General features: G+C 36.4%; 1 protein-coding gene and 1 pseudogene across 1 annotated transcript in view; both read left to right on the forward strand.

Annotated features, from left to right (window-relative positions):
- PHYHIPL (phytanoyl-CoA 2-hydroxylase interacting protein like) overlaps nucleotides 1-25,336 on the forward strand; it is a 65,879-nt gene that overhangs the window by 30,490 nt on the left and 10,053 nt on the right. Inside the window, exons 2-3 of the mRNA XM_066348705.1 lie at nucleotides 17,650-17,846; nucleotides 20,525-20,699. Of these exons, the coding sequence (XP_066204802.1) occupies nucleotides 17,650-17,846; nucleotides 20,525-20,699 (372 nt within the window). The remainder of the gene's footprint in view (nucleotides 1-17,649; nucleotides 17,847-20,524; nucleotides 20,700-25,336) is intronic.
- LOC136380989 (securin pseudogene) lies at nucleotides 12,443-13,064 on the forward strand (annotated as a pseudogene).

The raw sequence follows: 25,336 nt of genomic DNA on the forward strand, positions 1-25,336 counted from the left end.
TTCCCTGAATCCTGCTTCCTGCAACCTCTGTCTGCCAGCTGCTTGTTGGGCTCAGCCACTGGTAGAGACTAGAGCAGGGGTCCCCAAACTTTTTATACAGGGAGCCAGTTCACTGTCCCTCAGACTGCTGGAGGGCTGGACTATAAAAAAAAAACAACTATGAACAAATCCCTATGCACACTGCACATATTTTAAAGTAAAAAAACAAAATGGGAACAAATACGATATTTAAAATAAAGAACAAGTAAATTTAAATCAACAAACTGACCAGTATTTCAATGGGAACTATGCTCCTCTTACTGACCACCAATGAAAGAGGTGCCCCTTCTGGAAGTGCGGTGGGGGCTGGATATATGGCTTCAGGGGGCCACATGTGGCCTGCTGGCCACAGTTGGGGGACCCCTGGTCTAGAGCCTGTGGCAATTCAGGGATTAGGAAGGGTAGTGGGTGTGGCTCTACCCGTAGGCTCCAGATGTCAATCTGTCCAGACTTTTTTTACAGACCTCAGTAGGGTGTGGCCACTAGGAGTCTGGTGGGTGTGCCTTCTGAGACCCAGAGATGTGGTCTGCCTGCAGTCCAGACAGTTTCTAATGAATTTCCTGTGGGGTGAAAGCACACTCTTAGACTCGGGAGTGTGTGGGTGAAGGCCCTGGCCTCAACACCAGAAAACTGAGTCACTGATGGTCCCCCTGCTTCCTGGCTTCTCAGAAAGACCTGGTCTCCATGGGTGAGGCTGTGACTTTTCCCCAGGCTGATGTCGTCTAGAGTGAACTTCACACCTAAGAAACATGGTGACGCCTGACCAGGCAGTGGCGCAGTGGATATAGCCATGGACTGGGATGCAGAGGACCCAGATTTGAGACCCTGAGGTTGCTAGCTTGAGTGCGGGATCATCTTGTTTGAGCAAATCCCACCAGCTTGGACTCAGGGTCACTGGCTTGAGCAAGGGGTTACTCAGCCTACTGAAGGCCCATGGTCAAGGCACATATGAGGAAGCAATCAATGAACAACTAAGGTGTCAAAACGAAAAAGTAATAATTGATGCTTCTCATCTCTCTTCATTCCTGTCTGTCTGTCCCTATCTATCCCTCTCTCTGACTCTGTCTCCGAAAAAAAAAAAAAAAAGAAACATGGTGACTGTGGCATTGGGGAATGACTCAGCTCAAGGGTTCTGGTGGCCATCCTCCACATTGTCTCTTTCTTGGCCACTACTTTCACACTGTCTTCACCCACTTCTAGTCCTTTCAGCCTTGGTTAAGTCCCTAAGAATGAGATTTTCTGCACTGGCCCTTTAAGATGGAGCCTGCGTCTTCAAGAGCTCCATCTCTTTCTCGCAGTCAGAATCCTCAGCTCTTTTCATTACCAAATGCTGTGTGGGGCCTCTTCTTGTTTCTGGGGCTCTAGGCTGGGGTGCTGGGCCTGAGGCTTAGCACCCTCCTCTCTCAGTGCGAACCTCTACAGTGAGAGTCCCTCCCTCCAGACCTTCTGCCACCACTCGCTCCTGAGAGCAAGGCAGCCCTTTTCACATAGCTGACCTTCCTACCAGTCTCATTGTGGCTTCTTCTGTGATCCTTGGTTATAGACTCCTCTTTGTTTAGTCTAAAGTTGGTTTTTCAAGATTATTGTTCTTAAATTAATTTGTAATCCAATTTGGTCCTGGGAGGTGGCAGTTGGTACGTCCACCTCCTCCATCATCATCTTGAAATCCAGGATTTCATCTTTCTGCCTGTCCTCACCAATAGTTACATTTTTTCTTTTTGATAATAGCCATCCTAATGAGTATATGATGATTATCTAATTGTGGTTTTGATTTGCATTTTCCTAATGGTTTATAATATTGAGCACCTTTTTATATACCTATTGGCCATTTTTGCATGCCTTCTTTGGAAAGATATCTATTTAGGTCCTTTGGACATTTTTAGTAGAGTTTCTTATTTTTGCTGTTGAGTTATATGAATTCCTTGTGTATTTTGGATATTCACCTTTTTCAGCTTACATGCTTTGCAAATACTTTCTCCCAATCTGTTGGTTGCATTTTTGTTTGCTGTGCATAAGCTTTTTATTTAAATGTAGTTTCACTGGTTCATTATTGCTTCTATTGCCTTTGCTTTTGGCGACTAATCCAAAAAAAAATATTTCAAAACCTGTAGGACAAAGATCTTTCTTCTGTGTTTTCTTCTATGAGTTTTATGGTTTCAGCTCTTACATTTAGGTCTTTAATCCATTTTTAGTTGACTTTTTGTTTATGGTGTAAGAGAAGGCTCCAGTTCCACTTTGTTACATATGGATATCCAATTTTTCCAGTATCATTTATTGAAGACACTATCTTTTCTGCATTTAGCATTCTTCATGACCTTGTGGAAAATTAGTTGACCATATATGTTTGGCTTATTTCTGGGCTTTCTATTCTGTTTCATTTGTCTTTGTGTCTATTTTTATGCCAGTACCCTACTTTTTTAATTACTATAGCTTTGTCAGAGACAAATATAACAGCTGGTGCACCAGGTGCTTGCCCTGGGCCCCGACTTCTGAAGGGCCCACAAAACCCTAACTTTTCACTTATTTCTAATGACAAGGGGCCCAATATTGTCTTCTGCGCTGGGGGCCTCACCTGACTTTAATCCACCTCTGAGCTTTGTATAATTTGAAATCAGGAAGTGTGAAGTTTTCAACACTGTACTTCTTTCTCAATATTGCTTTGGCTATTTGGTGTCGTTGTTCCATATGAATTTTAGGAGTATTTATTTCATTTCTATGAAAAATGCCATTGGGATTTTTTTAAAGATTTTGTTTATTGAGTTTTTAGAGAGAGGAGAGAAAGAAGGTGGGTGGGGTTGGAAGCATCATCTTATAATATATACTTGCTTCTCGTATGTGCCTTGAACAGGGCAAGACCAGGGTTTTTAACAAGTGACCTCGCATTCCAGGTTGACACTTTATCCACTGCATCATCACTGGTAAGGCTGAAATTTTATTAAGGGATTATGTTGAATCTGTATATCACTTTGGGTAATATGGATATTTTAGCAATATTAATTCTTCTAACCCACAAACATGAGGTAGTTTTCATTTGTATATTCTTCAATTTCTTTCATCAGTGCTTTAGAATTTTCAATGCACAGATCTTTCACTCCCTTGGTTAAATTTATTGCTAAGTGTGTTATGCTTTTTTATGCTATTGTAAATGAGATTCCTTTTTTATTTTCTTATTGAATAGATCATTATTAGTGTAAAGAAGTGCAACTGATTTTTTTTTAATTTAGTGAGGGGGGGCAGAGATAGACTCCTGCATATGCCCCCAATTGGGATTCACCCAGCAAGCCCACTAGAGGGTGATGCTTTGCCCATCTGTGGCATTCCTTTGTTGCTTAGCAACCAGAGCTCTTCTTAGCATCTGAGGCAGAGGCCAAGGAGCCACCCTCAGTGCCTGGGGCCAACTCACTGCATTCAAGCCATAGCTGCAGGTGAGAAAGGGAGAGAGAGAGAGAGAGAAAGAGAAAGAGAGAGAGAAACTAGAAGGGGTGGGGGGAGGAAGCAGATGGGTGCTTCTCCTGTGTGCCCTGACCACGAATTGAACCCAGGACATCCACATACTGGGTGATGCTCTACCACTGAGCCAACTGGCCAAGGCCAAAATGTACTTGATGTTTGCGTTTTCTTTTTATCCTACAACTTTACTGAATTTATTAGTTCAACCAGTTTCTTGTGTGTTGTAGTCTTTAGAGTTTTATACAGGAATGATTTTTCATCTGTAATCAATGATAATTTTACTGCCTTTTTCTGATTTAGATATGTGTATTTTTTCTTGTCTGGTTGCTTTCACTATCATATGATCCAGCAATCTCTATTTTGGGTGTACATACCCAAAGGAAATCAAATCAGTACCTTGGAAAGATATCTGCATTCCCATGTTTACTACAGCATTACTCATAATAGCCAAGTTATGGACACAACCTAAGTGCATGTCTAGGGATAAATGGATAAAGAAATCATAAGATATATAGATATAGATAGAGATAGAGATATATAGATATATATGCATGCAAATAAATATAAAACTATATGTATGTGTATATACAATAGAATATCATTCAGCCTTCAAGGAAAAAATCTTACCATTAGAAAAATATGGATGAATGAGGACATTGTGCTAAATGAGATAAACCAGACACATAAAGAAAAACACTACAAGATCTCACTTATATCTGGGATTTTAGAAAGTCAAATACATAGAGGCAGAGAATAGAACAATGGCTGCCAGAGGTGGGAGTGGGGGAAATGGAGAGCTATTAGTCAGTGGGTAAAACACTGCAGTTAGGTAGGATGAATGTCTAGAGATTTAATGTACTACATGGTGATTATAGTTAATACAACATTGAATACTGGAAATTTACTAAGAGAGTAGATTGTAGGTGTTTTCACCATAAAAAATGGTGACTATGTGAGGAGATGATATGTTAATTGTCTTGACTATAGTAATTGTTCAGTTTGTGTGTATGTGTGTGTATATATGTGTGTGTGTGTGTATTTATTTATATGTATGTATATTGCTCTCAAAAATCAAGGGATATTTTAAAATGAATATGAAGCTATAAAATATCACCTAATTTTTGAGTTATATATATAAATTAAATCATCATGTTATATACCTTGTATAATGATGTATTTTATTAATTTTTAAAAAAAATTAAGAATAGGTTAAAATAACTAGATTTATAAAATCATTGAAAAAATATTTATACCTGTTCTGGAAAAATGGATCTAAATATTGTGTCATCTCGACTTTATATGATTTTTAGGACCCTCTTTAGAAAAAAATTATTTCTAAAAATATGTACTGGACCATGGAAAAGGACTGTACAAATGAGGGGCCCTGAATATTAGGCCTCATTAACCTCATGGTAATCCACCTCTTATTATAATATAGTAGTAAAGATTGTGTATGCAATATTTATTGTTTAGAAGGAGCTTATTGTATTCTATATAAGTTTGAAATTAGATGCTATTGACCATATGCAGAAAAATAATATTTTAAGTATTTTAAGAGATTTTTTTGGTGTCCTTTAATCGTGTTGGAACTGTTTTCCGCATATGTTCAAGAATAAATAAAAAAGTGGGCTCTGGCTGGTGCTCAGTGGGTAGAGCATCAGCCCAGTGTATGAACATCCAGGTTTAATTCCCAGTCAGGGCACCCAGGAGAAGCAACCATCTGCTTCTCCTCCCCTCCCTCTCACCTTTCTCTCCCTCTTCCTCTCTCACAGCTAGTGGCTCAGTTGGTTCACGTGTGGCTCCTGGCTCTGCAGGTAACTCCATTGGAGCACATCAGCCTCAGGTGCTAAAATTAGCTCCATACTCAAGCATCAGCCCTAAATGGGGTTTCCAGGTGAATCCTGGACAGTGTCATGCAGGAGTCTGCCTCACTATCTCTCCTCCTCTCACCTAAAAATATAAAAAAGAAGGAGAAGAAAGTGCTATATTTAGAAATGATTAAAAGTAGTAAGCCAAAGAAATAGAGTTAGGAGTGATTGTCGTGTTAATAATTTAATGTCCTGCATATGTAATTATCCTTTATATAGTTTGATATTTATGTTCTGAAATCTGGTATGTAAAAATGAAGTGTCCATCAAAAAGTTTCCTACAACAGAAGTGCCTTTAGTTACTCAGGTGGGAATAAATAAATTAGAATATGGCTTCCTAACTCATTTCTATAGTTTCATAAAGTTGGTTCATTTTATGCCCCAACCTGTTCTATCCATAATTGCTTTTATAAGTCAACATTTTGCTGTTGGGGCTAATAACTAATGAACAGACATGCCTCTTCCTACTTTCATTTTTACGTGCCCCTAGGTGTTCTTGTTGAGGATCTCCTTACAGCTAAGGCCCTCTGTAAGGAAGGTCTTGGGGAGGTACCCGATAAGCAGGAGGCACTTGGATTAGGAATGCCAATGTACATATGATTGTGGCTGTTTTAGGATTGGGGAAGCCTGAGTCCTTGACTGCAACCCCCTCCATAAAACTGCAATTCATTGGCTGTAAGTCATGTTAAAAGGACTGACATTGAATACCAAAACCATTTAAGTAATAAAATCCAAAGAATTATATATAAACTTATGAGCCTGAGCAGTAGTGGCACAGTGGATTGAAGTGCTGAGGTTGCCCGTTCAAAACCTGAGGTTACTCAAGCCCAGAGTCACTGGCTGGATCCTGAGGTCACCAGCTCAGACTCAAGGCTTGATCCCTGGGCAAGGCACATATGAAAAGCAATCAATAGGTTACACAACTAAGTGGGACAATGCATTGATGCTTCCCTCTCTCTCTCTCTCTTTCTTTCTCTCCCTCCCTCCCCCATACCTATCCCCCTTCTTTCCTTCCTCTTCCCTCTGTCCCCTTTGCTCTAAAAAAATAAATTTAACTTAATTTAAATTAAATAAACTTACGAAATGGAATGCAAATATGAATTATTTTTGAAAGAAACAGTATATTTTTATAAAAATTTAAAATATGTTGGATCTGAAATCTAGAGTGTACTCTAAAAATTTCAAAGTAAAAATACGTGTTACTTCACTTTACATATGTAAGGTTTTAATAGATACTTGTTTCACTCTTGATACTGAAGAAACATAACTTCTAATAGAATGAAAAATGGGATGTATAACTTCCAAAGTACTAGAGAAAATACATTTCAAAGAAAATAGAGTCAATATAGTGAAAGAACCAAAGGAACATCAAAGAAGAATAAAATATATAAAATATAACATCTCATAGACAAAAAGAAACATAAATGTGGGTTAAACACATACTAAAAACAGAATTTCTCAAATTGAGTGGAAAGAAAATACAAAAGGGATACCTAAAACAGTTACTCAAAAAGATTTAAAGCAAAAATAAAAAACAGGAATGAACAAAATATTCCACGCACATGCAAATTGAAATAAAGCAGAATACAAATTATTTTAAAGTTTAGTTATATATTATACTTATTAGCAATATGTTCATTTTTAATTGAAAACTATAATTACCAATAATATAATAATTAAATGTATATATGTGTGTGTGTGTGCATGTGTGTATACTCATATATATATGCACATATGTACACACACACAATACTGTAGCATTAAGATAAAGAAAGCAAAGAGTTTTAGACATGAGGAGAAATTAGCTGGCAATTCAAGTAGATTATATAAATAAATATATTTTTTTATGGATCATGCTTTTGAGTTAAGTCTAAGAGCTCTTTGCTTAGTCTAGTTCCCAAAGAACTTTTGGGGTTTTTTTAAAATCAATTTTGAGCTATTTTTTGTATACAGTTTAGGTCAAGGCTCTTTTTGCTTTTTAAGATAAAATTTTAAATTTTGCCGATAGATACTTTAAATAGCAATAAACTGAATTAATTGATAAGTGTGCAAAAAATAGGCACACTATAGGAGTAGTTGTGAAAACAGATTGATAAAAACAAATGTGATTCAACATTTACACTTTCAGGGATTTATCCTAAAAATTCCAATATTAAGTATTACTACTAAACATATTTTTATTTTGAGAGTTTATTGTAAAGAAAGTGGTTTCAGGCTATGTTGTAGTTGCTATTTTGAGTTTTATTACTATCTTAATTAGTTTTTATTTTATGACTTTTAAAGTATTACAGCATTATAAAGTTGTTTTTATGAAAAGGAAAGTATTTTTGTCCCAGAAGACTGTATCTCTGATTTTGTAATGGAAATTATTTAAAAATAACTGTCTTAAGACAGTTTAAGTCTTATTATTAAAATCAACAATTACCTTTTAAAACACTCTTTGTCTTACTTTATTCAAACTGAGTCATTTATGCCATTAAGTACTGTAACTAAGAGTTTAGATTGGCTTCTATTACAGCACTCTAGGGAAGATACTATGAGGAAGAAAAATCACTAGTTCTTTTCACAACAAAATGGTTTGCCTAAGGGAAAATAGTGCAAAAAATATGCTAAAAACAGATATTCAAGATAAAACAGCTTTTTTTGATTAATCAAATTAGGGGATAGCCTGACCAGGCAGTGGTGCAGTGGGACTGTCGGACTAGGACATGAAAGACGCAGATTTGAAACCCTAAGGTCACCGGATTGAGCACAAGTTCATCTGGCTTGAAAATGGGCTCACTAGCTTGAGCACGGGATTGCTGGCTTGAGTGTGGGATCATAGACATGATCCTATGCTCTTCAACACTTTCTACACTCTTAAACCTACATAATCTTAACAACATATAAAATTATATATGGGTACTCTCCAGTGAATATACTGCAACTTGAATGATTTTTTATATTTTTTATATTGTTTTTAATTTTTTTGGCTAGAAAATGCTTATTTTAACACAAAAATAATTAAAATAATATATATATAAATACCTATATACCACAAAATCCTGTGATATAGCAAAAAATGCATGATACAAAATTAGATATATACAATACAAAAATCCATAATACAGTGAGACCACAAAAAGTGAACCGTGATATGGTGAAGGATGACTGTAGTCATCCAAGATGGAGATTTTACTTTAAAATCTTCCAAGAGGAATATCACCTTTGATTTTTAGTGACCTTAGGAAAGTTTCTTAGAGTTAATAAATAAATCCCAACAGGTGTTTTTCAGGAAGTTTTACTAAAGTTAAAAATACAAAACAAAAATGCTTTCTAATAATGATTAAATATAGCACAGGGTAAATTTTTTTTTTAGTGCGGGGAGCAAGACAGACAGGGACAGACAGACAGGAAGGGAGAGAGATGACAAGCATCAACTTTGTTGTTGTGGCACTTTAGTTGTTCCTTGATTGCTTTCTCACATGTACCTTGTTCAGGAGGCTCCAGCCGAGCCAGTGACCCATTGCTAAAGCCAGAGACCTTTGAGTTCAAGCCAGCGACCTTAGGCTTCAAGCCAGCAAGCAACCTTTGAGCTCAAGCCAGTGAGCATGGTGTTATGGCTATAATCCCACACTCAAGCCAGCAACTCTGTGCTCAAGCTAGTGAGCCTGCACTCAAGCTGGATGAGCCTGCGCTCAAACCGGCGACCTCAGGGTTTCAAACCTGGGTCCTCAGTATCTAGGTTGACACTCTATCTACTGCGCCACCAGTTAGGCTAAAATTGTTTTAATTGAATGAATCTGATTTCTAACTAGCTGAGGTAATGGCAGCCACCAAAATTTGAATCTCCCAACCCAGAAATTATGTAGAAGTGTGGGTGGAGCACAGAGCACATTCTTAGCAGCTGTGGCTGATGCAATGCTGTGAGAATACTCCAGCTCCCAGAAGCCTCCTGGGCATACCCAGGAAGGAAGCTCACTTGCTATAAGGAAGTGACTTAACACCAACCACGCAGCTCCCTGATCTTTTCAGCCATTGGCTATGAAGGACACACTGTAACACCCTATAGGCTGAACCTGTGTATGTAAGCTAGTTTACTTCCTGAATAAAGTGGATCTGCGTCACTGAACCTGGTCCCTGGAGTCGGGTCTTTGCATCTTCGTCGTCCTCACCCCCAGCAGGACTTGTCCACATAGAAGTTAACAAAAAAAAAAGCTTTCAACATAACTTTGAGAATATATAACTTTCAAATAGCCTCTAAGAAAAATTCAGAACTATTTGCCAAACTCCTGCTCAAATTCCAATCCTAGAGTAAGTGGAAAGAGAAGTAAGGATCCAGGGAGACTGGAGGAATTAGAAAAGAGAATGGAAGGTGTAAGATTGAACTGTTGGAGAATCTGAGTGAAGGATATGGGAGCTCTTATTACTATTCTTGCTTCTTTTCTGTAAGTTGGAAATTATATTAAAAGTATTATCAAGAAATTAAAAGGTAAATAAATGAAACAAAAATGGCGAAATGTTGATAGTTGTTGAAATTGGGCAATATGTACATGAGGATACATCATGTTATTTGCTATACTTGATGTATTCTTGTAAACCTTCATGATAGACTTTTAAAAAGGAGTGATATTTTCATTGATAATGTAACTTTACTTATTAAACACTGTTGCGTTTAGGGCATTTAAGATCTAAACATGTTGAATTAAACTAATAGCAAAATATTTTATGTTCATGGATTAGAAGGCAATATTATTAAGATGGCTATACCACTCAAATTGATAACTCAATCCTTATAAAAATTTCACTTGTTTCTTTACAGAAATTGACAAACTGATCCTAAAAATAAAAATTTTAATTTATTATTTTTAGAGAGAGGAATGGGAAGAGAGAGAGAGACAGTATCAAACTGGCAAAGTTTGTGCTTATGCTGACCCTCTATCAACTAAGATATCTGGCCAGGGCAGGTGTCCTAAAATTTAAAATTTAAGTGACCCAGAATAGCCAAAAGAATATTGAAAAGAATAAAATTGGAGGACGCATAGTTGTCAATTTCAAAACATACTACAATGCCACTACAGTAATCAAAACAGTGTGGTAATAGAATATGGATATAGGTCATTGGAACAGAACTAGAAGAATAGAAATAAACCATACATTTATGTCCAACTGATTTTTTACATGGGTGCCAAGGCAACTAAATAAGAAATAATTATCTTTTTCAAAAAATGGTGCTGGGACAATTGTATATCCATATGAAAAGGAATGAGGCTGGACCTCTACTTCTAACTAAGAATGGACCAAATACCTAAATGTAAGAGTTAAAACTATAAAGCTCTTAAAAGAAAATTTAGGTGTAAATATTTGTGACCTCAGATTAAGTAGTAGTATCTTAGATATGACACTAAAAGTACAAGCAACAGAAGAGAACAGATAATTGTGAATGAAGATGTGGTGAAATCAGAACCCTCATATACTGCTGATGGGAATATAAAATGGTGTAGCCACTTTGAAAGACAGCCTGACATTTCCTCAGCAGATTAAACATAGAGATACCATATGAACCAGCAAGTCTACTCCTATTCATATACTATAGATAAATGAAAACCTATGTCCACAAAAAATTTTGTGCATGAATGTTCATTGCAGCATTATTTGTAATAGCCAAAAAGTAGAAACAAACCAAATATTTATCAACTGATAAACAGATAAATAAAAGCTGGTTTATCCATACAATAGAATTTTATTCAGCAATTGGAATAAATGAATTGCTTATACAACATAGATGAAACTTGAAAATATGCTACGTGAAAGAAGCCAATAATGAAGAATAGTATATTATATGATCTATTTATATGAAATGTTCAAATAGGCAAATCTATAGAGAGAAAAAAATAGATTAGTGGTTGCCTAGGGCTGAGAAGAGGGAAAAAATAAGGATTGGGTATGATGACTAAGGTGTGGAATTTCTTTTGGGGTTAAACAGTGTTCCATAATTGATTGTGGAGATAGATGGATGCACAATTCTGTGACTCTATTAAAAGCCATTTAATTGTATACTTTAAATGAGTGATTGTGTGGTGTATGGATTATTCAATAGAGCTATTTTTTTAACTGATCATTCTTTTGTAAGGCAATTTAAGTTGTGTGAAAGAACAGCCATACAAAATATATTAGTATAATTTGGCAATGTTTTCAGTTTGCATTTCAATAACTGCTTTTTCAGAAAAGTAGTTTTGAAGTGATCTAAAAAACAGTTTTTATATTTTGGACAGATAAAAATATCATTCATTTTTTATTTAGTATTACCATCAGTATAGCCAGAGATAGTAGAATTATTTGACATATAAACTAGAAAAAGGTAGCTAGAATTGCCCTTAACATGAAGTCTTACTAAGAAAGGAAAGCTGCATTTGGAAATACAGTTGATTGTACAGATATAAGATACTGGTTGTTGCCTGACCAGGCGGTGGCGCAGTGGATAGAGTGTCAGACTGGGATGCTGGAGGTCCCAGGTTTGAGACCCTGAGTGGAGGTCCCAGGTTCGAGACCCTGAGGTCACCAGCTTGAGCGCGGGCTCATCTGGTTTGAGCAAAAGTTTACCAGCTTGGATCCAAGGTTGCTGGCTCAAGCAAGGGGTTATTTGGTCTTCTGTAGCCCTACGGTCAAGACACATATGAGAAACCAATCAATGAACAACTAAGGTGTTGCAACGAAAAACTAATGATTGATGCTTTTCATCTCTCTCCGTTCCTGTCTGTCTGTCCCCATCTATCCCTCTCTCTGTCTTCTCTGTAAAAATAAAAAAAGATACTGGTTGTTTAATGAGTATTAGTGTTATGTAGATCACTTTCTTTAACCACCAGTTTTATAGATAAAATCATTATCTTCTGTCACTTACCCCAAAATCTCAGGTAAATATTGATTCTCAGTGTAGGAGGAAAAATGTTACATGCAATTTAAGACTACTTTAAGTTAAATTCTTTACCTGTTCTGCCCAAGTAAGAAAGCTGCATAGAGGATAATCTGGTGGTTTTCTTAAGAACTGTGACTAAGAGAGGTTGAGTCCTGGGTGATTTTGGCTGTTGATCCTAACTTAATCCAGAATGGCTACCATGATCTTTGTGAATAAGGAAAATGGAGAACCAGGCAACCATGTGGCTCATAAAGGACTGGATGAAATTGGGTTCAGGCCTTTCAAAGCTTTAAATTGGTGATCTCAGGTTTCAAACCACATGTTTGCAAAAGGTTTGATGCTTCTCCAGCCTTCCCTTAAAGCTCCCAGAAAGGCTTTGGGAACTGACAACAGAGCTACAGAAAAGTCAGTAAACACTAATAGACCTCTCAAACAGAAAGACAACCTTCCCTGCTAAAAACAAACAAACAAATTTGACCAAGAAGACTGTTAAAGCAAAAAGTTCTGTTCCTGTCTCAGATGACACCTATCCAGAAATAGAAAAGTTCTTTCACTTCAATCCTCCTAGATTTTGAGAGTTTCGACCTGCCAGAAGGAATACCAAATCTCACAGCTCCCCTTGAATGAATGGAATGCTTCTCATGCTCCTCAGTGAGGAGAGGAAACTTGTAAAGCTGTTATACCTCAGCACCCCCTTCACCTCTGAAAATGTCCTCTCACCGTGGGAGTCCAGTCCTTTGCAGTCTCTCTCATGCATTCTGTTCACTCTTAATGTTGAATTGTCACCTGTTTGCTACAACTTAGAGATTTAAGCTTCTTACTGCTCTATAGTTTGTATGTATGTATTAATAAGCTGTGTTAAAATAGCAATTATTTAATAGACTCTTTAAAAAGAAAAAAAGGAGCTGGGACTATGATAAAGAATTTGAAAGTGAAGATTCTTTATATAATAAATCCTTTACAAGTTTGAGCTTTATATTTTTCTGAATGAGAAAATTAATTGAACAAAAGTTTCCACATTTCAATAATTTTTTTCAAGGTTCAATAATAAGCACAAAAGTATAAAACAAAGATACTGTAGGAAATAAATTATTTTAAGGTTGAATAAGAACAATAGTGGAAGTTTAAGAGGCAAAATATAGTATTTTATGTAGTATTAATATATTCAAAGTATTTTCATTAAATTAGATCAAATGCAAAAAACTTTACATTTCTCTATTTGATCTTAAATAACAATTTTTTTGCACTCAGTTGTGAAATTATATGCACAGCTATAATCGAGAAGAGTTCTACAGATATTTCTACCATCAGAGTGCAGACTTTTACTAGTGTTCTTTATGTTTTAAACATAACTTCAGTCAAAATAATAGGTTAAAATGTGAGCTTTTCTAAATAGAACAAAAAATAATGTTTCAGTATTTACTGACTTTCCCTTTCCCAAAGCTATTAAAGCATTTTTCTTGGTATCTTCCCTTCCCTTGACCTTTGAAAGGCTTTAAGGCAAAACCAATTTGGAGATTCTATGAAGTCAGGTGGGGAAGAAAAAAAGATGGGGGAGTAATTTTATGGGAGTTTTATTGGAGAGGTAATCTGATGAAACTAGAGTGTGAGGGAAGTACACAGAAGAAATAGGATTTTAAAAAATATTGTTCAAAAATTATAATTAAGTTATTTTGAAATTATTTTTAATTTTATTGGGGTGACACTAGTTAACATATAATTATACAGATTTTAGTATCCAGTTCTACAACACATCTCTGTACACCATATTGTGTGTTTACCCCTACAAGTCAAATCTTCATCAATATTTATCACCCCTATACCCTCTTCTACCTCCCCAAATTAAGTTTTAATGTTTGGTTCTTCTGTCTACAACACAGCTTGAAAATGAGAGAACATGAGTTAAAGATTTTATAATATTGGAAATTGTCAAAATATTGGAAACTATCAATACAGCTAGTGCTCAACTTACGACCACTATTGGTTCTGACAGACTGGTTGTAACACGATTTGGTCGTAAGTTGAGTAGGCTATATGTACAGTACTGTGAAATGATGTTATAAAAATCTTTAAGTCAAATTTTATCATAATTTTCTGTCATTATTGTTATATATCATAATTTTCTTTGTTCATTTTATGCCATTTGTATCATCTGTACACCATTTTGTTTTTTATTTTTACATTCGTCAGGTTTAAGTAAAACACTGCATTACCAGTACAACTGGTTTAATATTTGCAAAGACAATTACCTCTTGGTAGACATCTTGGGAAGGGTTTGATGAAAAATATCCAAGACACAAAACACAGATTGCTGTACCGAGTCTGGGATAACAGTTGAAATGGTGCACGCGGAGATGGTAGTGCTGCCGGAAGCTGGTCCACACTGTTGTACGCCCAGCTGGGCAACACTTGCGCTGCCAGACGAGGAGCAGTCGTGGCTAGGGATTGTGGTCGTAAAGTCAAATGGTCGTAAGTTGCATAGGTCGTAAGTTGCATAGGTCGTAAGTCGATCAATATTTGTAATTGAAATGGGGAGTATAGGAGCAGTGAAAATAATATAATTGGAGGTGGTAGACATTGCCACAAGAAGACATTCATTTTTGGTTTTTGCTGATGAAAATTTGCTATTTTATTCTTATTAAGGAACAAGTTATGTAACTGATTTATGACCTACCACTTATTATGATAAGTGAATAACAGTTTGTTTCTCTTAGAGCACTGAATTTTATGTTGGCTTGGGGGAAGGGAACATAGAAAGAATAAGTGGAGTAAGATTTGATTCAAGGTATTTTTCCTATATATAAAACAAATTCAGCAAACCTATGTTTTCTTTCTTTGTCCAGTCATCCATCATCGTCTTAGACAAAGTGATAGCATTTTCTCTAAGTGGAAATGTAGGACACAGTCATTTAAGTAACCAGATATCAGATCAGTTCTTCAGGATTTTAATAGCAATCAACATAGCAATCATTTTTTTTCTTTTTTAGCATTATCTGCCATTTTAGCAATCAAAAATAAATTTATCAAGTTACAACAGGTAAAAAGAGTCCTAGAATAATTCTTGAATAGTAACATTTAAGAGAATGGTTTTTAATATTACCTGTATATGTAGTATAACATTACAGGCTATTTCTGTATATAACTTTTCAAAAGAGAGAAGAGAATCAATTTTTATAGACTGTCACTACTGATACCTCAGATATTTTAAAATTATATTTTTTTTCTTTTTATTAAATTTATCGGGGTGACACTGGTTTACAAAATTATATAGGTTTCAGGTGCACAATTCTACATATTATTTTTATCGATTAATTTTAGAGAGACGAAGGAAAAAAGAGTGAGAGAGGGAAACATTCATTTGTTGTTCCACTTAATTGTGCATGAAGTGGTTGCTTTCTCTATGTGTCCTGACTGGAGCTCGAACCTACAGCCTTGGTGTTTAAGGACGTCACTCTAAGCAACCGAGCTAACTGGACAGAGCCCACATTATTTAAAAAAGAAAAAAAATTATTAATTGATTTCAAAGAGAAAGAGACAGAGACAGGAATCTGTTCCTTTATGTGCCCTGACCTAGGATTGAACTGGCATCCTCTGTATTTTAGGACGAAGCTCTAACCAACCAAGCTATCTGGCCACAATCACGTTATTTTTTTTAAGAAACCTTTTTTCTTTTTTCTTTTTTTTTTTTTGACTGGATCATTCATTGTCATTCCTGATATCATCTAGCTTAAAATATCTGATATTTACTTTAGAGCAGAATTGATTAGTCATGTAGGAAAAATGGTCTCTTGGGGCTTTTCAGATGGAACCATGTAAGGCTAATCTGTTATAGATTAGAATGATGGATCATCAGTGTTTTTGTTTTCATTCAGTGAAAGCAGAAATTGGACAATTAATTTGAAAATGTAGAGTTCGCATATGTGGAATCTAATGACTAAAATGAACTAACAAGCAAAACAGAGACAGACTCATAGAGAAGGCTGACAGCTGTTCAGGGAAGCTGGGTAAGGGAGATGGAGGGAATCAGCAAAAAAAAAAAGAAGAAGAAGAAGAAAAGAAAAAGAAAAACCTCATGGACACAGACAACAGTGTGGTGATTGGAAGCAGGTGCCAGGTGGAGGTGGAGGTGGAGGTGGAGGAGAGTATGTGGGGCTTTTTAGTGATGGACAAAGACTTGACTTGGGGAGAGTGAACACACAATGTGGTTTAAAGTGTTGTGTTGTAAACAATCCAATAAAAAAATGGGAAGAGGACATGAACACACACTTCTCCCAGGAAGAAATACAAATGGCCAACAGATATATGAAAAGATGCTCAGCTTCATTAGTTATTAGAGAAATGCAAATCAAAACTACAATGAGATACCACCTCACCCCTGTTAGATTAGCTATTATCAACAAGACAGGTAATAGCAAATGTTGGAGAGGCTGCGGAGAAAAGGGAACTCTCATCCACTGTTGGTGGGACTGTAAAGTAGTACAACCATTATGGAAGAAAGTATGGTGGTTCCTCAAAAAACTGCAAATAGAACTACCTTATGACCCAGCAATCCCTCTACTGGGTATATACCCCAAAACCTCAGAAACATTGATACGTAAAGACACATGTAGCCCCATGTTCACTGCAGCACTGTTCACAGTGGCCAAGACATGGAAACAACCAAAAAGCCCTTCAATAGAAGACTGGATAAAGAAGATGTGGCACATATACACTATGGAATACTACTCAGCCATAAGAAATGATGATATCAGATCATTTACAGCAAAATGGTGGGATCTTGATAACATTATACGGAGTGAAATAAGTAAATCAGAAAAAAACAAGAACTACATGATTCCATACAATGGTGGAACATAAAAACGAGACTAAGAGACATGGACAAGAGTGTGGTGGTTACCAGGGGTGGGGGGAGGGAGGACGCAGGAGGGAGGAAGGGAGAGAGTTAGGGGGAGGGGGAGGGGCACAGAGAACTAGATAGAGGGTGACAGAGGACAATCTGACTCTGGGCGAGGGGTATGCAACATAATTTAATGACAAGATAACCTAGACATGTTTTCTTTGAATATATGTACCCTGATTTATTAATGTCATCCCATTAACATTAATAAAAATTTATTAAAAAAAAAAGTGATGTGTTGTAAAACTGGGCACCAGTGTCACCCTAATAAATTTAATTTTAAAAAAAAGAAATAGTAGAGTTGGCAAAGACTAATTTAGTTCTGCTTTTTATTGTACTATGACCTTTTATTATCATTAACAATCAAATTCATGAACGAAATGAAATCTCAGACTTAGTAATTAGAGAGTTGAGTTCAGAAATATATACATAGTTTGCAAACTGGAAAAGTCCATTAATTGGAAACTAACTATCTATGCTTTGTTTTTGTTTTCTTGCAGGGAACAAATCACAAGACAGTGGCATAGCCGAGATGGAAGAACTTCCTGTACCACATAACATCAAAATAAGCAATATAACATGTGACTCATTCAAGATTTCATGGGAAATGGATTCAAAATCAAAGGACCGTATTACACACTATTTCATTGATCTCAACAAGAAAGAGAACAAGAACTCCAATAAATTTAAACACAAGGTAAAATCCTAACACATACTTATATTTGCAACTTTTTAAGTATGGGGACATTTTGAAAGAAGAAATAATGTTCTATTAATTATATAATGCACTTGTTATTGGGAAAAATAAAAATTATGTGTTATTAAAACAACCTTGTCCCTCTAAGAAATTTTGTAAGAAATGAAATGTGGCCCTGGATGATTAGCTCAGTTGGTTAAGAGTGTTGTCCTGAAACAACAAGATTGCAGGTTCAATCCCCAGTCAGGGCACACACAGGAAGCAACCAAAAAATGCCTAAGTGGAACTACAAATGCTTTCCTTCCCCCTCTCCTCTCTCTCCCTTACTCTGTCACTCTAAAAAAAAAAAAAAAATAATAATAATAATAATAAAGCCCTGGCTGGATAGCTCAGTTGGTTGGTTCATTGTCCTAGAGTGTAGAGGTTGCTGGTTTTATCCCTCAGTCAGGGCACAGACAGGGGCAGCTCAATGTTCCTATGTGTGTGTCTCTCTCTCTCAAAAAAAAAAAAAAAAATGAAATGGCAAGTATATTGTTAAAATCCATTTTTCTCAAAAATAAAAAAGAAATCATGACTCTCATTCAGACATAAAAGTGAACATGTGTTAAAGATTTTATTTCACTCATTAATGAGGTGATTGATAAGGTATTATAACCAGTTCAAAGAATAATCCAAAGATAAGACACAACTATAAATCAAGATATTGAATTAACTGTAAGTGAAGGCAAAACTGTTTTGGGATGGAGGAAAGAGCAGCAGGGGAGGGCTGTCCCTCCCACCAACAAAATTTATTTTCATGTATTTAGACAAGAATAACTGAAATATTATCAGCTACCCATATATTACAGAGTTGTAAAATAGCTTCCACAGAATCAGAAAAATATAGCCAGAAAGGTGTGATATAGGTGATTCATAGTTTTCCACTGAAGCACACATTTTTCCCTATAATGACTGTCAATAGAGGAATGTGATAGAGCTTATAATCCTTAGGGTATTTGTTAAAATATTGTAGTATTAGTGAAAAGAAATTGCTTTATGTAGTCTTTATTATGGTTTAAGAATGAAAATTAACCTTTAGATATCTAGTTTTAGAGATGTAACATTTCTCTGATATTTATTCTCACAGTATTTCCTAACATATCTTTTCTATTACATATCTCCCTTCGGAAGTTAGTATAGAAAGGATAGTATGGCCTTGGCTGGTTGGTTCAGTGGATAGAGTGTTGACCTGGAGTATGGAGGTCCAGGTTCAATTCCTAGTCAGGACACACAAGAGAAGTGACCTTGTGCTTCTCTCCCCTCCCCTCTTCCCCTTCTCTCCCTCTTTTCCTCCTGCAGTCAGTAGCTCAGTTGGTTTGAGCATCGGCCCTGGGCAGGCACTGAGGGTGGCTCAGTTGGCCCAAGTGGGTCAGCCTCAGGTGCTAAATACAGCTCAGTTGATTCAACATTGTCCCCAGACCAGGGTTGCCAGGTGGATCCCAGTCAGGGTTCATGTGGGAGTCTGTCTCACTATTTCCCTTCCTCTCACTTAAAAAAAATAAAGGATAATAGTGACCTGGTTTAAGTTTCCTTTCTTGTTTCTACTGATGATGGTCTATTTTTTTATATTGACACTGTTTAATTTGACAGATCTTTTGAACATACTGTCTTGTCTGGAAACATTGCATTTTACTAGATATACAGTTATACATACTAACTATAAATGAGGATTATACATACAGATAAGTGTGAGAGAGAGAACAAGATTGATATTATTTTTACTAAGCTCCAATTTTAATTACACTTTCTGGTGATGAATATTCTCTTTGCTGACATTTGCCTTCTTAAAGTAGCTTTGAAATAGTTAACATTGAATAATGTTAAGATTTGACCTCCTTTCTTCATTCCACTTTTAGAATACTATATCTTTGGAAATGTGGTGAATGCTCAACTAAGTTTAATTACCTTATTAGTCATTTAGAAATACTTAAACCTTTCTGAGACATATAACCTCCACACTTGAATACAAATGAAGCAAATGTTAACCGCATTGTATGTAAAACTGATTCATTTTTAAATATTTATTTAAAAAACATCCTCTCTTTACATATAAAATATTTAGTAATGGGACGCCCATAAAACAATTGGATAGTATAAATTAAACACATATTTTTAAATACAAATTCTATTCAATTTTATTTTTTTCATGTTTCCATTTTATCATTTAGTATTAGAATCTTGTTTTAAAAACATAAGGAATGTACAGAGAGGAACATTATTTTGGAAATCAAGAAAACTTAAATCCAAGTACATCTACGCTATATGACCTTGGGCATGTCTCTTGATCAAGTTTTTCTTAGTTTTTATATCTGGAGAATAAGATTGAATATAATAATGTTTAAATATCTTTAAACAGGAATGTTCTGTCATTAGCTGGGAATTTAATAAGTTCCTCTACATCATTTACAATTACTTGTATACTGCTAAAGTAACATATTTTCTTTCTCCTTCCTTCCTTCCTTCCTTCCTTCCTTCCTTCCTTCCTTCCTTCCTTCCTTCCTTCCTTCCTTCCTTCCTTCCTTCCTTCCTTCTTTCCTTCCTTCTTTCTTCCCTTCCTTCTTTCCTTTCTTCCTTTCTCCTTTTTTCCCTTCCTCCCCTCCTCCCTTCCTCTCTCCCCCCTTCCTCTCTTCCTTCCTTAGGATGTTCCAACAAAATTAGTGGCAAAAGCTGTTCCCTTGCCAATGACTGTCCGTGGGCACTGGTTTCTGAGCCCAAGAACCGAGTATACAGTAGCAGTGCAAACTGCCTCAAAACAAGTTGATGGTGACTATGTTGTGTCTGAATGGAGTGAAATTATAGAATTCTGCACAGCAGGTAAGAGAAGTAGGTACAAATAGAGGGAAAAAAATCATATTTAAGAATTATTGGAAAACTAATTACAGAAAAATATTCATTTTTTGTAATTATAAGGTGATATGTATTGCATAGGCCATTGTTGCATTGCCAGTAACATTGTGTAATAGAACAAACTGTTGTATTGATTGACAGAAGCTGAGGTTCTCAGCAAAAGCTGGATAATGGCATTAAATTACTTCTTTGCTGCATGCATAGTTTGATTTTTTTTTTTCAGAGATAGGGAGAGAGTTAGAGAGAGGGACAGACAGACAGGAAGGGAGAGATGAGAACCATCAATTCTTAGTTGTGATTTCTTTGTCTCCTTAGTTCATTGATTGCGTTCTGATATGTGCCTTGATCAGGGGGCTACAATAGAGCAAGTGACTCCTTGCTCAAGCCAGCAGCCTTGCGCTTCAATCCAGCAACCTTTGGGCTCAAGCTAGAGACCATGGGGTCATGTCTATGATCCCACGCTGAAGCCAGTGACCCCATGCTCAAGCTGGTCAGCCCATACTCAAGCCAGATGAACCCGCACTCAAGCCATTGACCTTGGGGTTTCGAACCTGGGTCCTCCGTGTTCCAGTCTGACACTCTATCCACTGCCTCACCTCCTGTTCAGGCCATACTTTGATTTTTCAAAGTAAAAGTTTTGCAAATAAAAATTGATGCAGTTTAAAAATCCTATCAGCATATTTTGAGAAAGAGCTTTTTCTATTCTTCCTTTTCTCTTATTTTTTATTTTCATAAGTGTTGAAAGGAAGAAGCCAGAAATATCTTTATCTAAGTTAAGGGAAAAGAGGCAGATTTCAATGACTGTACCTAACCAGAAATGTTACTGGATTTTTTCACTTGTGTGCTGAAAAGTTGTCTTTAATCTAGTGTCTTGTTTGTGCCCTGTGTGCACCTTTGCTTCGTTAGAAAATACCTCATAGCTGTTTGGCATTGGGATATCGGATGTGGAGAGTGTATCCCCTTTGATCTTGAACTATACATTAATATTGCATTATATTGGAAGTGTTACCATTCATCTCATTTATCTATTTTTTTTTTGACTGAGACAGAGAGTCGGAGAGAGGGATAGATACAGACAGACCGACAGGAAGGGAGAGAGATGAGAAGCATCAATTTTTTGTTGCAGCACTTCAGTTGTTCATTGACTGCTTTCTCATATGTGCCTTGACCATGGAGCTACAGCAGATTGAGCAACCCTTTGCTCAAGCCAGTGACCTTGGGCTCAAGCTGGTGAGCTTTGCTCAAACCAGATGAGCCTGTGCTCACGCTGGTGACTTTGGGGTTTTGAACCTGGGTCCTCCACATCCCAGTCCAATGCTCTATCCGTTGTGCCACTACCTGGTCAGGCTCATTTATCTATTTGTTTATTCATTCAGTCAAGAAATATCTATTGAGCACTTAAATAGGTGTTGAGGGATACAAAAAATATCTCTACCAGAATACATCTATCATCCTTCCCTTTTGTCTCTTAGAATGGTGCTTTGTTTCCTCTTTAGGTGATTGTTTCCTAAAAATTTTGTACAAAGAGGCTGAGTGTTTAACATAAAGGAGCTTGTAGAAAAAATCTTTAAAACAATTCACCTCACCTATTGCAGGTTGCTTAGCAACTTTCCTCAGCTGAGGCATCTTTTGGATAAATCAGCTATTTTTTCTCCCACAACCCAATACTTGCATTACTTTACAATCAGAATTTGCTTAGCTACTGCTTTAGCTCAGTGTCTTTTGTTTCTTAATTCTAAAAATTGTGTATAAAACTTCTATAGATATGCTCAACAGATAATTTTTTTAATTTTATCTTTAACTCTTTTTGTTTATTCTATGAAAAAGTTGCTAAGGATTGCAACATCCTTGATTGTTAAGGATTTCAAATGTTTGAGAGCAAGGAAAATTCTCTCTGATGTCATATTTTTTCTAAGATGTCTTTAATTGTAAGACCTACCATTTTGTGTATCATTAAGAGAAAATGCTGCAAGTTAAACTATGAAGTAATGTTTTCTTATCACATTTATTGACAGATTCATATCAGAGGTGCTATAATGTTTTTTCAAATACATTTTAGAATAGATGAAATAGTAATCAGTAAGAAAATAGTTAAAGATTTCTATATTGTATTAATAGTGAGTAAAGAATTCTTATCAACATAACTTTTACCTATAGCCTGACCAGGCAGTGGTGCAATGGTTAGAGCATCAACCTGGGATGCGGAGGACCCAGGTTCAGAATCCCGAGGTGGCTGGCTTGAGCTCAGGCTCACCACCTTGAGCATGGTGTCGCCGGTTTGAGCAGGGGATCATAGTCATGACCCCATAGTCACTGGCTTGAGCCCAAAGGTCGCTGACTTGAAGCCCAAGGTCACTGGCTTGAGCAAGGGATCACTGGCTCTACTGGAGCCTGTCCCCCCCCCCCCCCACCGCACCAGCCCATAAAAGCACATATGAGAAAGCAATCATTGAACAACTAAGGTGCCGCAACGAAGAATTTATGCTTCTCATCTCTCTTCCTTCCTGTGTGTGTGTGTCTCTCTTATGTGCATGCTTTAAAAAAAATTATCTATATTTGATGTATCACTTTGGAATTAATATATCCATTCAATTTTTTTCCTGAATTAAAATTCCTCTATGGGATCTACCTTGTGTTTATTTCTCTTATTGCATTTCTTTCCACTCACTTTCATTGTGCCTTCCTATGGAGACTTAAATTAAGTAAGACACAGTATGAAATACACACATTCTCTTTGACATTGTTTGAATTCATGCTATTTTCCATAGGACTGCAATAAACTGTATAGTAGTAGTTATCCATTAAAAACAGCTATGATTTACCATTTCACATTAAGCAAAGGTGTGGAATATTATTTCTCCTTTATCTTAAGGAAAACCTTTGGCACTTCTAGTTCATAAATTATATTTTCCATCTCTCAATCAATACACATACACAGACACTTTTCTATGATCTATTTAACACTATGAATGTTTTTTTTCTGTGTATATGAAGGAAAACGTTGTCTTCTTTCATTTAGAGTAATACCCCTCTTGCTCTTTTATTTAATTACATCCCATAATTCTTCTAAGAAAGTTATGGAATAAATCAGTGGTTTTCAACCGCCAGTCCACAAACTGGTGCCAGTCACCAAAAATCTTGTGCTGATACACGTCTATAATCTTGACATATAAGGGTGGTTAACTTTCACAGACCAGCATGAAATTTCTAGCGCCTGGCATCCAGGGGTTGAAAACCACAAGGGTAAATAATAAAGAAAATGTCCGCTTTTAAATGCCACAGGCTCTGGCTGTTAGGCTCCATCAGTAGCGCGTTGTCCTGGAGCATAGAGGTTGCCAGTTTGATTCCCTGGTCAGGGCATATATAGGACCAGCTTGATCCTCTTTCTGTCTCTCTCTCTCTCTCACTGCCTCTTTCAAAATAAATAAACATACAAACAAGCAAATATAAATAAACAAATAAAGTACCACATTATTTTTCTGTAATTTATTTTGCATCTTTATTTCAAAGGTAAGGGGAACTTAAACTATTCAAATCTTGTTTCAGTTTATCAAAATAATTCAGACTGTTTCCCCTAAGCTTTATCAATAACTTCCACACTGTAAATTTTGAGAAAGCTGTTTTGTATAAATTATCTTTTAATCTGGATATCTCATTTACTCAGTGTTTATTGAACACATAGTGTGTGCTAGGCAGTGTGCAAAGTACTGGAAATAAAACAGAATGCCACAGACTAATCTACTTCTAGCCTAGTCTATGGCAGATAAAACCCTGTGCTTACCCTATAATAAATCATAGTTGTCTGTATATTTATCTCTTGCCTTTGACTGTTAATTCTTTGAGAGGAAGAATAATACATTTATCTTTTTACTTGATCTTATAATTTTTCATGGTACCTTGTACACCATATGTTCTAATCTGAATAAATGTTTGTTGAGCCAGTGAAGCAATGAGTAAACAAACCACGAGCACTTGAATTAGGTTGATTTTATTTAGAAAGTCTTAATCTTTATAGATGAAAATTTTTGCTCACATTTTGGTACTGGATTTTGACAGTAATCCTAAATTTCAAAAATAAATTTGGTGAAATGATCAGGTTACTTTGAGACATGCTTCACACTTTGTAAGAGTCTGTGTACCTGAAAACCATCAACTAAAAATGAGAGACTGTGTCACTAAAATACTGACTGTTGGCTCTGGCTGGTTTGCCTAGTGGTAGAACCTCGGCCCAGCATGTGGAAGTCTTGGGTTTAATTCCCGGCCAGGGCACACAGAAAAAGTGCCCATCTGCTTCACCACACTTTCCCCTCTCCTTTCTCTCTGTCTCTCTGTCTCTCTCTCTCCCCTTTCCACTGCCAAGGCTCCATGAGAACAAAGTTGGCCTGGGCACTGAAAATGGATCCATGGCCTCTGCCTCAGGTGCTAAGAAGAGCTCAGTTGCTGAGCAACAGATCAATGCCCCAGATGGGCAGAGTATGGTCCCCTAGTGGGCTTGCCAGGTAGATCCTGGTCAGGCACATGCAGGAGTCTGTCTCTCTGCCTTCCCACTTCTCACTTCAGAAAAATAAATAAATAAATAATAAATAAATAAATAAATACATACT

Source organism: Saccopteryx leptura, chromosome 9 (assembly GCF_036850995.1).
Source record: "Saccopteryx leptura isolate mSacLep1 chromosome 9, mSacLep1_pri_phased_curated, whole genome shotgun sequence".
NCBI classification, from domain to species: Eukaryota; Metazoa; Chordata; class Mammalia; order Chiroptera; family Emballonuridae; genus Saccopteryx; species Saccopteryx leptura.